The 20874-nt window shown below is 42.1% G+C and overlaps 1 protein-coding gene across 2 annotated transcripts in view; it reads right to left on the bottom strand.

Annotated features, from left to right (window-relative positions):
* iqsec1b (IQ motif and Sec7 domain ArfGEF 1b) overlaps positions 1 to 20874 on the bottom strand; it is a 434251-nt gene that overhangs the window by 302385 nt on the left and 110992 nt on the right. For both annotated transcript variants that reach the window (XM_055648194.1, XM_055648198.1), the window contains exon 2: positions 8917 to 8946. In XM_055648194.1, coding sequence (XP_055504169.1) covers positions 8917 to 8946 — 30 coding nt within the window. The remainder of the gene's footprint in view (positions 1 to 8916; positions 8947 to 20874) is intronic.

Here is a 20874-nt window from a genome sequence, read left to right as displayed (position 1 = left end):
TGTTGATTTTAGCTCTGCATTCAACACCATTGTGCCAGAGCTGCTACACTCCAACCTTTCCGAGTGGACTGTGACTGAACCCCTCTGTCGGTGGATCACCAGCTTCCTGACAGACAGGAAGCAGCATGTGAGGCTGGGAAAACACATCTCGGACCCGCAAACGCTCAGCATAGGAGCACGGCAAGGCTGCGTACTCTCTCCTCTCCTCTACTCTCTCAACGCCAACGACTGCACCTCCACAGACACTTCTGTCAAGCTTCTCAAGTTTGCGGATGACACAACCCTGATTGGACTGATCCAGGATGGGGAGGAACCTGCCTACAGTCAGGAAGTGTCACAGCTGGCGTCCTGGTGCCATCGCAACAACCTGGAGCTCAATGCTCTTAGGACAGTGGAATTGATTGTAGACTTTAGGAGAGCTCCCCCTCCCCTCACCCCACTCACCATCAATAACACCACAGTCACATCTGTGGAGTCTTTTAAGTTCCTGGGAACCATCATCTCTAAGGACCTTAAGTGGGGGGCTATCATTGACTCCACAGTCAAAAAGGCACAACAGAGGATGTACTTCCTACAGCAGCTGAGTAAGCACAATCTGCCACAGGCAATGATGGTCCAATTCTACACGACTATCGTAGAGTCTGTTCTCACCTTCTCCATCATGATCTGGTTAGCTCAGCCACCAAGCACGACACCTGGAGGCTGCAGTGAATCTTCCGATCAGCAGAGAAGATTATTGGCTGCAACCTTCCCTCCATTGATGAACTGTACACTCCAAGGGCCAGGAAGCGAGCGGGCAAGATCATCTCTGACCCCTCTCACCCTAGCCACAAACTCTTTGAATCACTTCCCTCTTGAAGGCGACTCCGGATTGTCAAAGCTCCCACAGCCAGACATGAAAACAGTTTTTATCCACGAGTAGTTGCTCTACTCAACAGCCAAAAATATGTAGCCTCCCTTTGATCTGGTATTTTGTTGGTTCACATGCTTGATCAAATGTGTTTAATCATTAATGTTTTATTATTATTAATGTTTATTGTTTTCCGAGTCATTCGTAACTGTCACTATGTCATGTTGTTACTTGTGGGCGGAGCACCAAGGCAAATTCCTTGTATGTGAATACTTATATAATAAACCAATAAACTTACTTACTTATTTACTTACTTACTTACTTACTGTTATCCATTGGGATATTTTTCTAGCATTGTGCTTGTGTTTGTGAAACTCTTTGCACACTATAAGCTCTGCACAAATTTATCCTCTGAATCAAACTTGCTTCATTTAGAAAAATAACTGTATTTACACTGATTCATTTGCTGAAAGCATCTCCTCCTTGGGTAGGAGGGGGACTCATTGCACAAAATAGAGATTAACAACTAAACCCATTCAGGAAAAGACACTAGGTAGTGAGTAAATTTGTCTTCAAATTATAATTCTGCTTTTACCGTGGAGAAGGACATGAAGACTGGGGATCTTGGGACAGTTAAAGGGTGATGTCTTGAGGACTGTCTGTATTCAGGTCAAGGAGATGCTAAGGCATATGAATATAGAACAGTACAGCACAGGAATAGGCCCTTCATCCTACAATGTTTGTGCTGAACATTATGTTAAACTGAGCTCACCAGCCTGTATATGATCCATATCTGTCTATTCCCTGCACTTCCACATGTGCCTATCTAAAAGCCTCTTAAACACACGACTACCACATCTGTCTCCACCACCCCCCTTGGCAATGCGATCCAGGCCCCCAACACTGCCTGCTTAAATAACCAGCCCTGCACGTTCCCCCTCTCACCTTATTGCTATGCACCCTAACGTTGGACATTTAGACCCTGGGGAAAAGGTTCTGACCGTCTACCCTTTCATTATGCCTTTCATCATTTTATACACTTCTATCAAGTCTCCCCTCAATTACTGACATTCCAGTGAAACCAATCCAAGGCTATCAAATCTTTCTCTGTGGCTGAAACCCTCTAAACCAGGCAGCATTCTGGGAAACCTCCATGCACCCTCTCCAAAGCCTCCACATCTTCCACTAATGGGTGGAGCAGAACTGCAAGCAATATTCCAAATGCAGTCGAATCAAAGTTGAACTGTATCATGACTTCTTGACCACTCTTCGGTGCAAAGCCTAGCTTTGTATTTGATGCAAAACTTAATCTTTTCAATCATTAAATTGCAAAATCCTACACCTTCCTGCAAATATTGTTTCGGAAAAGAAATTTAAACAAAGTTTTGATGTCCTGTCAGCAAAATCTCTCCTTTGATTAAATGGCATAACACGTTTGGTCACTTCCTGCTCACTACAAACAGTTCCTTTCCATTTTATGTTTGTGGATACTGGAATTCCTATTGATCCTTCCTTCGCAATGCGTTCATAATTACTTAATGGTAGGGTAAGGAAATGGGCAGATGTTGAGTCTATAATCCTGTGAAAAGAATCTTTCCTGGGACTGCAGCATCTTATCTTGTTACAGAATTGTTTCACATTCTAAGCAAACAAGACCACTCTTTTGTATTCCAGTTTGGCAAAATTGAGAAGGCCAAAGTAATGTTTTGATATCTTGCATCTGGCTACGTGTTCACTGTTAATTACGATTACCTATCCAGGTTTTCATTATGTTATCAATTAAGCAGTCTTTACATGAAAATGAACTCCACTCCCAGGAACCAGCATTAAAAATTTAGGTGACTAATTCTAACGTGTCTATCGGTCTTGGATGAGAATATACTTCATAAAAATCAAACACGCATTTACTTAGTTGCATTTTCCTTAAAACCACGTAACATATATGTCAGCAAAATACTGTTACGACAAGCATTCTATCAGCAATGTGTACAGCATCCTCTATGGGTTAAGTTTCTAATGTGATCTCATAAATTATTACCGCTACATTTTGTACCACAGAATAATTTTAGCAGAACGCTCACCGAATTTGAACATACCAGAATATATTAATTATCATGTTAAAATTGTTTTAGATTCATCCACAAGAGTGATCAAAACACTTAAAAAACAATTTTTTTATGAAACAAAACTATTGACAATCTTATAAATGGCTCTATTTTGGTCCACAATGAAAATTATCTTGCACTGAACACAAAAAAAAACACAAGGCCTGCATTGGCTATATTACAAAATACATTTTTTATGTTCCTTTGCAAAATACAATAAAGTGAAATATTGCAAGTACAAACAAATATCCATTGGGAAGGGTAGAGTGAAGCAGACAGTTGAACAAAAATTATGAGATAACTATTAAGTGCATAGAATCTTATAAAAATATAATTTTGGGGGGAATTTGTAGCATAGTAAGTGGTTTAAAACAACGATAGATGCTAAAATACAGGGTACAAAGATTTGATATCAAATTAACGACAAAAACGTGAACATTTAATGCCCGCGAGAACAAAAAGAGAACTGGTGGGAATAGTGCCTTTGCCTATTGATTCGTCAATCATGAAGAACCTCAAAAGGTAACGTTTCTGTTTAATTAATAGAATAAATGTATTGATCTTTGGTTGGAAAGCTTTAGTTGGAGAATTAGCTTGGTTCCAACTTTTCAAAATCTACATCAAAAAGTGGCTAAAGCAACCAAATACATCCAAGTTTTCTAATAATGCAACTTGGATGTTTGAATACAGAGGAGGATATATAAACCCTTCAGGGGAATACTGACAAGCTGAGTGAATGAACATGGCAGATAGAGTATACTGTAGATAAATGTGGAGTCATTAAATCAATGTACAAAAACAGGCCCTTCTGCCCAACTTGTTCATATTAGCCAAGTTTTATTGCCAAGTTAATTCCATTTACTTAACATCTTTTAAATGTCGCCAGTGCGTCCACCTCTAAGGCTTCCTCTGGCAGCTCATTCCATGTATGCACGACCCTCTGCGTGAAAAAAATCACCTTCAGGTCTTTTAGAATCTTTCGTTTTGCACTTTAAACCAATGCCCTCCAATTCTGCACGCTGGAAAAAAGACTGACCTTATTTGTGGATCTCGTGATTCCGTACATCTCTGTAAGGTTACTTCACTGTCTCCTATGCTCCAGTCTGTCTGTCCCTTCCTTTTTGTTGTTTGATGGTATGTGTTAAATGTATGTTTTAGTGTTCTTTAGCTTGTTTTACGTGGGGGTGGATGAAGGGGTGGAGGTTGGGGGAAACTTTTTTTAATCTCTACCTCGATAGTGATGCGACTTTTTTCCGTATCGTATCTCCGTCCGCACTGCGGCCTAATATCGAAGAGTTGGAGGCTATTGCTGGAGACAGGCTTTGGGAGCTCCAACCGTGGGAGCCTGCAGGACTTACCATCACAGAGCTCGCGATCCCTGTCGAGGATCGACTTTGGAGCTCCAACCACGGGAACCTGCGGACTTTAACATTGTGTAGCTCGCGGTCCCCCTGTTTAGAGACCGACTTTGGGAGCTCCAGGCCGCAGAAGCTTTGATCGCCCCGACTGCTGATGCTTCGACTGCCTCGACCGTGGGAGAATAAAGAGGAAGAAGATTGAACTTTATTGCCTTCCATCACAGTGAGGAATGTGCAGGAATCTGCTGTGGTGGATGTTTATGTTAACTTTTATGTAGTTGTGTGTCTTGTTGCTTTTTTTTTTACTATGGCTGTATGGCAAATTAAATTTCACTGTACCTCAATTGGTACATGTGACAATAAACAGACCTTGAAACCTTGACCTTGAACCTTGAAGTAGAGAAGTCCAAGCCTAACTAGCCTTTGCTTATATCTCAAACCCTTTAATCCTGGTAACATGCTGATGAATCAAATCTGCGCCCATTCCAGCTTAATCACATCCTTCCTATAGCAGCGCAAACAGACTGCACACAATATTCCAAATATGGTCTCACTAATGTCTTGTACAGTGGTAACATAACGTCTGAACGTCTGCACTCAAAACCTTACCGACGAAGGCAAGCTTGTCAGCGCCTACTTGACTATCCCATCTACTAAATATGCACAGAGAACTATTTATTAAATAATGAGAGAAGTATGTTGATATCAAAAGGGACTTGGGTATTCTATATGTTGTTAAAGGCCAAGTGATTAAAAGCAAAATGGTAAGTTAGCTTTTAATTTGGATAACGTATTGATAAGAACAATTAATGCAATTATACAGGGACTTGGAGAAAGTTTGCCTACACTACTGTGTACCACCTTGTTGATGTTCACTATAAAAAGTAAGTCCTTGCCATAGACTGAACAAATTCTATGAATGGTCACATTCACATTTCGTCAAGCACTTTATCATCGAATGTAGAACAGAACAGCACAGTACGGGAACAGGCCCTTCAGCCCACAATGTCTGTGCTGAACATGATGCCAAAATAAACTAATCTCATCTGCCCACACATGATCCATAACCCTTCATTCTATGCATATCCATGTGCCTATCTACAAGCCTCTTAGACATCACTATCATGACTGCCTCCACCATCAACCCTGATAGCACGGTGCAGACACCCACCCTCTGTGTATTAAGAAAACACCCCACTCATCTCTTTTAAACTTTACCCCTTTCACATTAAAGCTATTCCATCTAGTCTTGGATATTTTTGACCCAGGGCAATGTGTCATCCCACCCAATCAACATTTCCAACACTTGTATATACTTCGATGAGATCTCACATCTATCTCCGACGTTGAAGAGAAAACAATCCAAGTCTATCCAACCTTATACTGTTGCTAATAACTCTAATCCAGATATCATTCTGGTAAACTACTTCTGCACACACTCCAAAGCCTCCAAATTAATTCTGTAATGGGGTGACCGGAACAGTGTGCAATACTCCAAATGCACCCTAACCAAAACCCTATATCGTTGCATCATGACTTATTGACTCTTGTATTCAATGCCTTGATCAATAAAAGCAAGCATAACACAGGCATTCTTTACCACTCCATCTACTGTGTTACCACTTCCAGGGAGCTACTGACTTGGACCCGAATATCTATCTGTACATCAATGCTGTAAAATGTCGACATTAATTGTATACTTTTGCTTCACATTCAACCTCCCAAAGTGCAACACCTTTCACGTCTTGATTATCTTTCATTTCCACTTCCACAACTGTTGATGATAGTAGCATAATGAATTCTGAAGTGTATACACACATTCTATCTGCTCAAGTTCAAACAAATGCCTCAAAACTCATTGGCTTCATTCTACAGCAAGACGATGATCCCAAACATATTGCTAAAGCAACAAAGGAGTTTTTCCAAAGCTAAAAAATTGTCAATTCTTGAGTGGCCAAGTCAATCACCTGATCTGAACCCAATCGAGCATGCCTTTTATATGCTGAAGAGAAATCTGAAGGACACTAACCTCCAAAACAAGCATAAGCTAAAGATGGCTGCAATACAGGTCTGGCAGAGCATCACCAGAGAAGGCACCCAGCAACTGGTGATGTCCATGAATCACAGACTTCAGGCAGTCATTGCATGCAACAAAATACTAAACATGACTAATTTCATTTACATGACATTCCTGTGTCCCAAACATTATGGTGCCTCGAAATAGGGGGGACTATGTATAAACACTGCTGTAATTTCTACATGGTGAAACCAAAATGTATAAGGATTTATTAAAATCTGACAATGTACAATTTATCTCAAATTGTGGAATACAGAGGCAAATTAATAAATGATAGTCTTTGTCCCAAACATTATGGAGGCACTGTAGATCTTTTATTTTACTTATGTTATCAGTACTGACATGAAAAACTACCACTGCATGTTCACCCTCACATCTGAGAATATCCAGAGAAACAATGCACCGTTCCCGTAATCACATTTTCAGCTGCAGAAACGCAGCCTGCAGAAAAGATTCAGTAGTTATGAGATTAAAGATGTCATAAAATAAATGTTCACTTTGCATTCATTTCTCATTTTAAATGTATGAATCCCCCAATTAGCTTAATCCTTAAAAAGGAGCAACCAGTTCCAATACATGTAAGAGGAATTTTGTGTGATATGATACTATTCCAACATGAATGCTCGGAACTCGGAAGGGCGGCACAATGGTGCAGCAGTAGAGTTGCTGCCTTACAGCGCCAGGAACCTGAGTTCAATCCTAACTACAGGTGCTGTCTGTATGGAGTGTGTCCCCTTGACTCCAGAACCAGGGGCCACAGTTTAAGAATAAGGAGTAAGCCATTTAGAATGGAGACGAGGAAACACTTTATCTCACAGAGAGTGGTGAGTCTGTGGAATTCTCTGCCTCAGAGGGCAGTGGAGGCATGTTCTCTGGATGCTTTCAAGAGAGAGCTAGATAGGGCTCTTAAAAATAGTGGAGTCAGGGGATATGGGGAGAAGGCAGGAACGAGGTACTGATTGGGGATGATCAGCCATGATCACATTGAATGGCGGTGGTGGCTCGAAGGGCCAAATGGCCTACTCCTGCACCTATTGTCTATTGTGACCTGCGTAGGTTTTCTCTGAGGTCTTCAGTTTCCTCCCACACTCCAAAGACGTACAGGTTTGTAGGTACATTGGCTTGATATGAATGTAAATTGTCCCTAGGATGGTGTTAATGTGCCAGGGTCACTGGTCAGTGCAGACACGGTGGGCTGAAGGGCCTGTTTCTGCGCTGTATCTCTAAACTAAACTAAACTTACAAGAAGACATAGTCAATGGATGAAATTACTCTCATTATGGGAATACCTGCACAATAAGGATCACAAGCAATTCAAAATGGCAGCCCAACATCACTTCAAGGATGGGCCTTAAAATACAACTTTTACCAGCAATATGAAAGTCGTCAAAAATCATTTGACATGTGCATAATTAACTTTCAGATAATGTTGAAGCTTTTATGTACAAACAGAATATAAAGATTAGTTTGACTGGACGATTCCTATATTTTTGATTTTGCACCATTTGCTTTGTTCAGGGCCATTCAAGTTTAATCCATTTGGTAGGCACCATTTGATGGAGAGCTTTATTCAGTACTCTGCTCAACATATTCAACCTTATGGATTGGTTGTTCATTTCATCCCATTACACAGAAGATATTTACAGCACAAGAATGAGAACAAAATGTGGGAAAATGGTTTACAGGACAAGAAAGTGGTTTTTGCCTTCTAAGATTATTCTTTAAACAGCTGTCAAGAGGGGCAGAAGAAGCACACATGCTTTAAATTTCTTATAGGGTAAAGTTTCTCCTCAATCTACCATCTCACACAGCAGATCTCTACTTAGTTGTGAAGTTGAACACAATTAACTTCACCCGATTAATATGTGTAAGCAGGAACTGCAGATGCTGGTTTAAACCGAAGATAGACACAAAAAGCTAGAGTAACAGCGGGACAGGCAGCATCTCTGGAGAGAAGGAATGGGTGACAGTTCGGGTCGAGACTGAAGAAGGGTCACTACCTGAAACGTCACCCATTCCTTCTCTCCAGAGATGCTGCCTGTCCTGCTGAGTTACTCCAGCTTTTTGTGTCTATACTTAATATATATTGGTTTTGACCGAGATTTCAGAAAACAATAATCACAAATGGTGGACATTAGATTATTCCACAAAATATATTTTCAATTACTTCTGAATGATACATCCAATGTAGAATCTTCAGTAAGCCATTAATTTCAGTATGCCATCAAAAAAAGTGCACTGTATTCAGTGTAAACCTTTAGCATTTAACAAAATGGCATATTATGATAACATCCAATGAAAGGTATTATATATAAACAACACAGATTAAATATTACTTCTCAACTACAATGAGCTACAAGGGGGAAACCATTAAATGAACCTAAATCTCTTGCCTTCAAAGCTCAAGCTCCATCACATCCAGATTGTAAATCCAATCAGTCAACCAACAAGAGAGTCAAAAGTTCAGTTTCATTGAATTACTGCACTAGAACACTATGACATTAAGAATGATGACGGAACACAAACCTGACACGTCTTGAACTCTCCCCTTCATACCTGTGAAGTAAACAAAATAGAGATAATTGTTAATACAAAACATGGAAAGAATTTCAAGACTCCTTTCATTAAATTAGCTGTTTTCAGATCTTAAACCAACGTAAAGCAATCTCAGACTAGACCTAGTCAGTAATATAATTCACAGGCCCCCCAAGTATTACCCTTCTTTTATTTAGGATTATTAGATGGATATCAGCTCAATATCAATATCAATATTTAAGAATGCCAGAAATATATATTTTTTGTTATCCATAACATAGAAACATAGAAATAGGTGCAGGAGGAGGCCATTCGGCATTCATTGTGATCATGGCTGGTCGTCCCAAATTAATAACCTGTGCCTGCCTTCTCCCCATATCCCTTGATTCCACTACCCCCTGGAGCTCTATCTAACTCTCTCTTAAATCCATCCAGTGATTTGGCCTCCACTGCCCTCTGTGGCAGGGAATTCCACAAATTCACAACTCTCTGGGTGAAAACGTTTTTTCTCACCTCAGTCTTAAATGGCATCCCCTATATTCTAAGACTGCGGCCCCAGGTTCTGGACTCGCCCAACATTGGGAACATTTTTCCTGCATCTAGCTTGTCCAGTCCTTTTATAATTTTATATGTTTCTATAGGATCCCCCTCATCCTTCTAAACTCCAGTGAATACATGCCTAGTCTTTTCAATCTTTCCTCATATGACAGTCCCACCATCCCAGGGATCAATCTCATGAACCTACGCTGCACTGCCTCAATCACAAGGATGTCCTTCCTCAAATTAGGAGACCAAAACTGTACACAATACTCCAGATGTGGTCTTACCAGAGCCCTATACAACTGCAGAAGATCCTCTTTACTCCTATACTGAAATCCTCTTGTTATGAAGGCCAACATTCCATTAGCTTGCTTCACTGCCTGCTGTACCTGCACGCCAACTTTCAGTGACTAGTGTACAAGGACACTCAGGTCTCACTGCACCTCCCCCTTACCTAACCTAACCTCATTGAGATAATAATCTGCCCCCTTGTATAAGTGGATAACCTCACATTTATCTATATTATACCGCATCTGTCACGCATTTGCCCACTCACTCAACCTGTCCAGGTCAACCTGCAACCTTCTAACTTCCTCTTCACAGTTCACACTGCCACCCAGCTTTGTGTCATCCGCAAACTTGCTAGTGTTGCTCCTAATTCCCTCTTCCAAATCATTAATATATATGATAAATAATTGCGGCCCCAACATCAAGCCCTGCGGCACTCCACTCGCCACTGCCTGCCATTTTGAAAAGGACCCATTCACTCCTACTCTTTGATTCCTGTCTGCCAACCAATTTTCTATCCATGTCAACACCCTACCCCCAATACCAAGTGCTCTAATTTTAGTCACCAGTCTCCCATGCGGGACCTTATCAAAGGCTTTCTGAAAGTCTAGATACACTACATCCACTGGCTCCCCTTCATCCATTTTACTTGTCACATCTTCAAAAAATTCCAGAAGATTAGTCAAGCATGATTTCCTTTTCATAAATTATGTTGACATGGACTAATCCTTTTACTGCTATCCAAATGCCCCATTATTACCTCTTTAATAATTTACTCCAGCATCTTTCCCACCACCGAAGTCAGGCTAACTGGTCTATAATTCCCCGTTTTCTCTCTCGCTCCTTTCTTGAAAAGTGGGATAACATTAGCTACCCTCCAATCCACAGGAACTGATCCTGAATCTATTGAACATTGAAAAATGATCACCAATGCATCCACTATTTCTAGAGCCACCTCCCTGAGGAACTTGGGATGCAGACCATCCAGCCCAGGGGATTTATTATCCTTCAGTCCCATTACCCTACCCAATCCCATTTCTCGCGTAATGAAAATTTATTTCAGTTCCTCTACCCCCTTAGATCCTCTGTCCTCCAGTACATCTGTGAGATTGTTTGTGTTTTCCTTAGTGAAGACAGATCCGAAGTACCTGTTCAACTCTTCTGCCACTTCCTTGTTACCCATTATAATTTCACCCGTGTCTGCCTTCAAGGGACCCACGTTTGACTTTGCTACTCTTTTTCCCTTAACATATCTAAAGAAGCTTTTACTGTCCTTCTCTATATTCCTGGCCAGCTTCCCCTCGTACTTCATCTTTTCATATTGCCCGTTTTATTTCTTTCTGTTGTCCTATGAAAGTTTCCCAATCCTCTGGCTTCCGGCTACTCTTTGCTGTGTTATAAGATTACGTCATGTAATGCCCCTGTTCCACTTAGAAAACCTGAATGGAAACCTCTGGAGACTTTGCGCCCCACCCAAGGTTTCCGTGCGGTTCCCGTCGGTCTCCCTACCTGCCACCTCCGGAAACCACCTGCAACCTCCGGGAACCGCATGGAAACCTTGGGTGGGGCGCAAAGTCTCCAGAGGTTTCCGTTCAGGTTTCCTAAGTGGGACAGGGGCATAAGATCGCAGGTCTTAAGGTACCTTAATAAAAAATACTATAATTTGAATGAAATGCAATGTTAAATGAAATTTCAATTTAGTTTCATAGAGTCATAGAGTCAGAGTGATACAGTGTGGGGACAGACCCTTCGGCCCAATTTGCCCACACAGGCCAACATGTCCCAGCTACACTAGTCCCACCTGCCTGCGCTTGGTCCATATCCCTCCAAACCTGTCCTATCCATGTACCTGTCTAACTGTTCCTTAAACGTTGGGATAGTCCCAGCCTCAACTACCTAATCTGGCAGCTTGTTCCATACACCCATCACGCTTTGTGTTAAAATGTTACTCCTCAGATTCCTATTTAAACATTTCCCCTTCACCTTGAACCTATGACCTCTGGTCCTCGATTCCCCTACTCTGGGCAAGAGACTTTGTGCATCTATTCCTCTCATGTTTTTATACACCTCAATAAGATCACCCCTCATCCTCCTGCGCTCCAATGAAGACCCAGCCTACTTAACCTCTCCCTATAGCTCACACCCTCTAGTCCTGGCAACATCCTTGTAAATCATTTCTGAACCCTTTCAAGATTGACAATACCTTTCCTATAACATGGCGCCCAGAACTGAACACAATTTTCTAAATGCAGTCTCACCAACATCTCATACAACTGCAACATTACCTCCTAACTTCTATACTTAATACTCTGACTGATGAAGGCCAATGTGCCAAAAGCCTTTTTGACCACCTCAGTCAAGAGTCTATCTGCGACTCGACCTTCAAGGAAACATGCGCCTGCACTCCTAGATTCCTTTGCTCTACAACACCTACCATTCTACCTGCCCTTGTTAGGCGTCCCAAAATGCAAAACCTCACACTTCTCTGTATTAAATTCCATCAACCATTCCTCCGCCCACCTAGCCAATCGATCCAGATCTTGCTGTAAATTTTCACAACCATTTTCACTATCTGCAATACCACCCTCTTTTGTATCATCAGCAAACTGCTAATCTTGCCCTGTATGTTCTCATCCAATTCATTGATGTAGATGACAAACAGTAACGGGCCCAGCACTGAACCCTGAGACACACCACTAGTCACAGGCCTCCAGTCCGAGAAGCAACCTTCCACTATCACCCTCTGCTTCCTTCCATGGAGCCAATTTGCTATCCATCCAGCTATCTTTCCTTGGATCCCATGCGATGTTACCTTCTAGACTAGCCTATCAGGGGAACTTTGTCGAATGTCTTACGGAGATCCATGCACACATCTACAGCTCTGCCCTCATTGACGTTTTTGGTCACGTCTTCAAAAAATCAATCAGATTGTGTGACACGACCTCCCACGTACAAACCCATGCTGATTATCCCTAATCAGCCCTTGTCTATCCAAATGCCTGTATAACCTATCCCTCAGAATATTCTCTGGTAACTTTCCAACTACAGATGTTCAGCTCACCGGCCTGTAGTTCGCAACATTTTCCCTGCAGCTCTTCTTGAAAAGAGGCACAACATTTGCCACCCTCCAGTCTTCCGGCACCACTCCTGTATTTAAGGACGACTCGTATATTTCAACCCGGGCTCCCGCAATTTCCTCTCTGGTTTCCCACAATGTTCTCGGATATATCTGATCAGGCCCTGGAGATTTGTCCACTTTCATACACGATAGTACCTTCAGTACTTCTTTGACAGGAACACTGACTGCTCTCAAGACACTTCCATTGACTGCCCCAAGTTCCTACGTCTTACTGTCTTTTTCCTTGATAAATATCGAGGAGAAATACTCATCTCACCATGCCCATCTCCTGTGGCTCCACACAGAGGTGACCACTTTGATTCCTGAGAGGTCCCACTCTCTCTCTAGTTACCCTTTATCTGTCTGTCTGTCTATCTATCTATCTATCTATCTATCTATCTATCTATCTATCTATCTATCTATCTATCTATCTATCTATCTCTAAAACTCTCATCTTGTTTGTATATTTGTTTCAATATTTGTAGGTTGTACCTATATTTGTGCAAAAACGCAACACAATGGCACTACAATTTTTGGACCATTGTCCTGTGATGTAAATGAAACAAGTTGTGTTCAGATTTATGGTATATTTTACATTATTGACATTTTAAACCTTACAAAAATCACTTTTCAAACCACTTTTCCACTTGCTCTGCCCGTCAGCCGCGTTCGACGTCACAATGACGTCACAATGGGATGCCGAATCTCATTTACATTAAAAAAATTGCAATTTTCAAATGGAGGGAGAGAAGGAGTGACTGAGGGTAGGGGAAAGGAGAGGGAGGGAGGGAGAGGTGAGAGAGGGAGTGAGGGAGGGGAGGGGGAGAAGGGAAAGAAGAGGGAGAGTGAACAGGAGGGGGAGTGCTGGGGGATGAGGGGTAGGGTGAGGTATGGTGAGGTAATGGAGGAGGGGAGGGGGAGAGGGAAAGATCCCAGCTGCCTATACCTGTGCCATGCATCCTTCTTGTTTTTGACCAATGCCTCAATTTCTCTCGTCAGCCAAGCTTCTTTACATTTGCCTGCTTTGCCCTCCACTTAACGGGAACGTATATATCCTGAGCTTTTCTCAGCACACTTTTAAAAACATCCCACTTGGCTGATATTCCTTTCCCCTCAAATAACCTACTCCAGTCAACTTGAGCGAGACCTTCTCTCATACCCTCAAAGTTGGCCTTACCCTAGTTGAGCATTTTAACATGTGAAAAACAAAACCAGCTGGTTAGTTTTCTACAGCATGTCACGGAAAGAATGTACAAACTCTGTACAGACAACACCCAGTCCGCCTGAGCTTACCTGATCTCCTGGTCACCAAACACTTTAATTTCCCTTCCCATTCCCACACTGATCTTTCTGTCCTGGGCTTCCCCCATTGCCAGAGTGAGGCCAAATGCAAATTGGAGGAACAGTCCCTCATATTTCACTTGGGCAGCTTACACCCCAGCGGTATAAATATTGATTTCTCTCACTTCAAGTAACCCTTGCATCCCCTCTCTCTCCGTCCTACCCCCACCTAAGTCGTTGTACTGGCTTCAAAGTTGTCTGTAAGTCATTTTCACCTAGCTCACAGTAAACAATGGTCTGTTTCCTTTATCAACATTACTTTTTTTGCATATCTTTCATTAATCTGTTCTATATCTCTCTAAATAACCATCGGTATCTCTCGTTTCCTTCTCCACTACGTCACAAGAAGGGTCTCGACCTGAAACATCGCCAATTCCTTTTCTCCAGAGATACTGTGTGACCCGCTGAGTTACGCCAACATTTTGAGTCTATCTTCGGTTTAAACCAGCATCCACAGTTTCTTCCTACAGACCGAACCTGGATCTCTGGCATTGTAGGGAGACAACTCTACCAATGTGTCACCATGTTGCCTAAATGACATATAATATAAAACCTCTTTAATGTTTAACAAGTACTTTTTTTAACATTCTGTTCACATGTGCAAAGCACAGATTTTACAAAGTAGACAACTGTAAGTGGAAACATTTCTAAATGTTTTAATTGCTTGTTCTTGCTTTTGATGAAACATTCTGCTACAGTCATCAGATGCATTCTGCAATATACCTCAATCTAAGATTTGAAACTAAATTTTGTGTTTAATCTAGTCCTACCCATTTGTCATGCCTAATCAAAAAGGAAGTTATCAGAAGGCTATCTGAATTTCCAGACATTGTGATAATCGCAAACTGCACAACATGTTTTGGTGGTAAAGCTGAGATGCAATTAAATGGAGCACATCTGATTAAGATAACAAGTTGGAGGACTGCATATAGATACTAAGTAATTTCCTTGCTATGTGCAAAATAGCTTGCATAGACATTTTCCCTGAATTCCCAGGTCCATTGTAATTAATATTATATTAATTCTATGTGACTTACTATTTCTTTGAGAAACTTTAGCAATAACAGGCTCAAAAATTTAAATATGATATAAGCACTGGACACAAAGACAGAAAATGCAGGAAGCACCCGGCAATTTGAGTAACATCAATGAAAGAAACATCTATCCAGGCCTTTCGTTACTCTGTAAATTTCAATGAGGTCCACCCTCATCCTAAACTTCAGCAAATATGGCCCCAGAGCTGTCAAAGGCTCATGTGCGTTATACTTTATTCTTTAGGTACAAGACTAATAGGGTTATTTTTGCCACCTCTCAGAATTTTGAAATTGCACCTACTCTTGTCCAACCCATTGAGTTATGGATCCACAATTAATCACAGAAAACCATTAAAATAGCATTTAATTTATTGAAAATTATGTGATATATTGTAAAGATTATACATCATGAACGAAGAGGAAGTGCAATTAAATCAAGAATTTCTGATTATTACAAACTTGGGAGAATTACCAATACATTTATAGATTGTGGCTTGCAGCAAATAGAATTTTATAATTTCTAAGTTTCAAAATGAACTGACCAACTTTTGCTTGAAAAAAATCTATTAGCTGTAAATTATTCTTAAAAATAGATATGTTTCTTTGTACTTTATTGAATTTTTATGCAACAAAACTATACAAATACCAGCTGGTTTGAGACCACAACAAGAACACATTTTCAAAATCATTTCGCCACAGGTTTAAGGGCTTCATTTTAGGTTTCATTTATTATTTATGATGTAACAAAATAGTAGAAGTGGCTAGCATTTGTGGGTAAATAACATCTTATATCACGGCATCATCGTCTATCTATCTTCTATCTGTACATAATTAAAACCCTGATCTTGTTATCTTCTATTTGCGTGAAAACGGTTCACGATAGCGCAACGATTTTTTGCCAGATCACTCACCGTTCCCTGTGCTGCGAGCCCACCAAGTTTTGTTCCAATCAGTTGAATGTCGTAAAAGTTAGCAAGGTTTAAAAATCTTAAAAACCGCTCGTGAGCAGATCGATCTCTTCTCCTGCCAGTCAGCGCCGTTAGTCACTTCCCCTGTAACTCCCCGGGATGGTCCGCCCCTTCCTGCGCCATCGCGTCTTTACTGGAGATGAGGATGGCCGGCGGAGGTTTCCAACCGGACTTTCAGAGGGACCTGAAGCAGCAAAGCCCAGCCCAGCCCCACCCCAAGCAGCCCCGTCCCAAGCAGCCACCCAGACACAAGCAGCAGCCCAGCCCCAAGCAGCAGCCCAGCCCTAAGCACCAGCCCAGCGTGGGAGACCCAGCCCAGCCCAGCGTCAGAGCCCCAACCCAGCCCAGCGTGGAAGACCCAGCCCAGCCCAGAGTCGGAGACCCAGCCCGGCGTCAGAGATGTCGCCAAACAGAAAGTGTCTTGAGGGCGGCCTTCAGATGACGGTGAAACCGCTCCACTAAACCGTTGGACTGAAGATGGTAGGCAGTGGTATGGTGGAGTTGAATCCCCAACAGGCGGGCCATAGCTGACTACAACTCAGAGGTGAACTAAGCCCCCCAGTCCAAGCAAAATGTCCACAGGCACACCAAAATGAGCAATCCAATGGGCTGCCACGGCACGGGCACAGGATGCAGCAGAGTTATCAGTCAGCGAGACAGCTTACGGCCACCGCGTGAAATGATCCATCATCGTGAGGAGATGCGTAACACCCTGGGACGGAGGCAGCGGACCCATGTTATCCACATGTACGTGGTCGAACCTTGAACAGGCGCCCGATCGTGACATTGGACCTTGGAAGTTTGGCACGGAACACATGCCCGAGTCCAGTTACTGACCTGCCTGCGCAAGCCATGCCACATGAACCGAGCCGCCACCAATGCAATCGTCGCCCGGATGGAAGGGTGTGCCAAACCATGGAGAACTTCGAACACCCGCCAATGCCAGGCAGCTGGAACGATGTGCCGCGGGTGACCAGTGGAAGTGTCGTACAGGACAATGGCACCCGCTGGACCTAACGGCACATTCTCCAAAACCAGTCCAGAGATGGCAGTATGGTAGGTGGGCATCTTGGCTTCTTCCAATTGAGCAGCTGCCAAGGTGGAAAAGTCAATCCCCAGAGCAACATCCAGGACCGCATCGATGACAGGCCAAATAACGTCGGCAACTCGATTGTTTTTGCCTTTGATGTGGCAGACACTGGTGGTAAACTCGGAGATGTAAGCCAACTGCCGCTGCTGCCGAGCAGACCAGGGATCCAAACGTGAAGGTGAGATGCTTGTGAAGGCGATAAACACCCGGCCCTCCAGGAAATAACGAAAGTGCCGCACCGCCAGATACCACACCAAGAGCTCCCGATCGAATGCACTGTATTTTTGCTCTGCAGATTTGAAAAAGGCCAGAGGCTGCCAGTACCCACCATGGAACTGCTCCAATATGCCCACCACAGCAGAATCCAAGGCATTCACAGTCAGAGCAGTCTGGGCATTAAGGCCCGCTTCCTTGGCCCCATCAAAAGCGGCCACGACCTCAGCGTTCCATGTTATGTCAAGCTGCTTGCCGGCGGGGGCTGTCAACTCACCGAGACTGAGAGTCTGAAGAAGGGTCTCGACCCGAAAAGTTGCCTATCGATGTTCTCCAGAGATGCTGCCTGACCTGCTGTTACCAACACTTTGTGTCCTTTTGTCTATTAACCAGCAACTGCAGTTGTTTGTTTCTAGTACTTATACTAGCAATGTTACAAAATTTTGAGATTTAAAAAATCAAGTCTGCAATTTATCCCATCAGATAAAGCATAAAAATAAGTTTAATTTGACACCTAATTCACTTTCATATCTCAAGTAATAAAAAAGTTATAGCCATTTTCATACTCGGAAATTAGCATCTGTTCCCTATTGATTTTCTATGGACATAACAAAAAAGCTGTGATCATGGACAGTCGAAAGCCCATAACCTTCTTAAAAATTAAGAGAACTGAATGAAATTTTCAGTTATCATAGATTGAACCATTCTGAAACAAATATAAAATAATCTTACTTGGATGACCTGAAATTAAAGCATATAATTAGTTAGTTACCGAATTGTAGCTAATTTCAAACTTCAATTGCTAGATCTAAACATCTATCCATTTCTTAATAAATGATTAACATTTTTAAATAGCCTAAGTGTCCAAATAATATTCACAAATAATTCATAATAAAACATGATTTTTAAATCTCATTTACATCAATTTATAGGCCAAATGGAAGGAATTTAGTGTTCAATTGCTGTAAATTAAAGTCCATTAAGCTTTCTAGTGGGTTCCTGTGAACGCGCTGGTTTAGAACGTTCACATTGCACTGGATTCGTGCCCCCAAATGCCCAGAAAAATACTGCGGGATATAATGGGCCCAAAATGAACTACTCGCTATAGAAAACTTTATATACAGGGTTCTTATGAAGCCCCTTTTAATGTAAAAATAAGGTACATACCTTTAATTGTTTGCTTTATAAAACCCTGGGGCTGCGAGAGGTCGCGGGTTTAGAGAGTGATTTTTAAACTACTATAACTATTATACAAGGCCATAAAAACTAATAATACCTTTTGCGACGGGGTCTTTCAGCGATTTTTCGTTAATGATTTACTAGGCTGAACATTTTCGATTGCAACAGCCTGGTAAAAATCGCGTTTTAAACCCGCCCCCTCTAAACAGCGCCAAAATCGCGCACACGGCCTGGGGCAGATTCTCAACGACGATTCAGGTAGGTTTTGCAACATACCTACTTATACAATGATAATACCTTACTCGGTTTTAGCAAACAATGGGCAATAACAGATATCATTCTAACCTCCCCGTATGGTCCATTATAACGAGGGTTTACTGTACTTAAAAAATACTTTCGAAATTGACAAGCAGAAAATAAAACTTGCAAACAAAAGTCCAGGGAAACAAGTCTGTTGCCATGCAACATCTCCCCAAAGTCATCACCATTGTCGCTTAAGAAAACAGACTCTGTTTCACTGCAAGCAGCTATAGCGTCATAAGGTCACAGCACAGAAATGGCCCCTTTGGCCCAATTCGTCCATGTCTGTCCGGGAACACGCTTTTTCAGCCAGTGTACTACTGGGCGCAATTTTCCAAGAGGAAGCAGTATCCTGGAATTAAAAGTCTTGTATTTCCAATCGTAAGACCGAATCCATCCTTAAATGGCCTTGACAGCCTGTGAGACATCATCAGCTGTCAAAACAGTGGCACCCATAGCCCAAAATTACAATTTCCTTTGAGCTATCAGCATCAGTCTGAAATCAATCTCATGAACACTAATTGGACAGAAAAGAATTAGCAACATAAATAACCACATTAAGGTTTTAAAGTATTGATCTCTGACTGATTAGAGGCAAATTTGATGCAAGCGCTTTAAAACCTCTGTGATTTGATAACAATTTGAAATTACAACCACAGAAAAATTTAACAAAAGTGCCCTATACTGCAGCAATTGCATTCCAACCCTTGTCAGGTCAATTGACTGATTTATGCACCAATGGTATTGAATGTGTGGTCAACAAAATGTGTGGTCAACAAGTCTTTTGACAATCCAAGAGATTGAAGAAACATAAAACAGTTTAGTGATGGGGGAGAATTAAATAAAATGCAAATGTATTTATTATAATATATACTTATCAATACTTCTAATAATTAAATAACTAACCTTGGAGAGCTCATTAATGCGGTGGGGTCTTAAATATTGGGCCACCAGAAAATATACAATTTGGTAAATACGTTTGACACCGATGACTATGCTTGTTAGACAATCTCCAACAGTAGCTACTATTGGAGATTGGAAGATATACCAAAAAGTGTTCTTTGCAGAAGGTCAGACATTAAACAAAGTTAAACTTAAGGGCCTGTCCCACTTGGGTGACCTAATCTGCGAGTCCAGAAGAATATCTTCGACCTTCAAGCTCGAGGGCACTCTCCTGGAAAGCCTCGAGCTGGATCGACCGGCTGCGTTGAAACCGCGAGCTGGATCGACCGAACTGTGAGCTGCATCTACCCATGGCGAAGGTGGGGGCCAGGGAAAGAGGAGGGGTGCTGTCTGCGATGAAGGTAAGATGAAGATGAAGGTAAACGGCTGCCACAGTACCGGTAAGTCCTTTAGAGTGCGCCGAAGGGAGGGGGGGGGGTTGAAAGGCACTACTTACTGCAAATGGTGGCTTGGGAGCTTTGGCTTGAAGTTGAAAGGCACTACTTACTGCAAATGGCAGCTTGGGTGCTTTGGCTTGAAGTTAAAAGGCACTACTGCAAATGCACTTACTTCCTGTTTACACTCCATATTGATTTTAGATAAAACGCTACCACTTACGGCTGTGAGTTTTGGCCATCTTACTCCGTCCTCCTCCGCTGAGCAGGTGCAGAGAATTCTTCCCATCAATGAAAAATAAAAGTGTTATTAGTGTTTAAAAAATGCTGAGAATCTCTCTCCTGTCAATCACGCCATGAAAACCACACCTTTTCCGGTGGGAGGGGGAGGGGTTATAAAACCCGGAAGTGTGGGTGTGGCTCAGTCTCTGCATGATGGGGGAGGGAGAGGTCACGACTCTGTCTGAGCTGTGAATCAACTGAACACACTGAATGTCTACTGAATTGTGAGTTTGGTGTTTTTTGTGGTTTTATGGTGGTT

The sequence above is a fragment of the Leucoraja erinacea genome, chromosome 16, assembly GCF_028641065.1.
Source record: "Leucoraja erinacea ecotype New England chromosome 16, Leri_hhj_1, whole genome shotgun sequence".
NCBI lineage: Eukaryota > Metazoa > Chordata > Chondrichthyes > Rajiformes > Rajidae > Leucoraja > Leucoraja erinaceus.
This window is presented reverse-complemented; position numbering and strand designations above follow the sequence as displayed.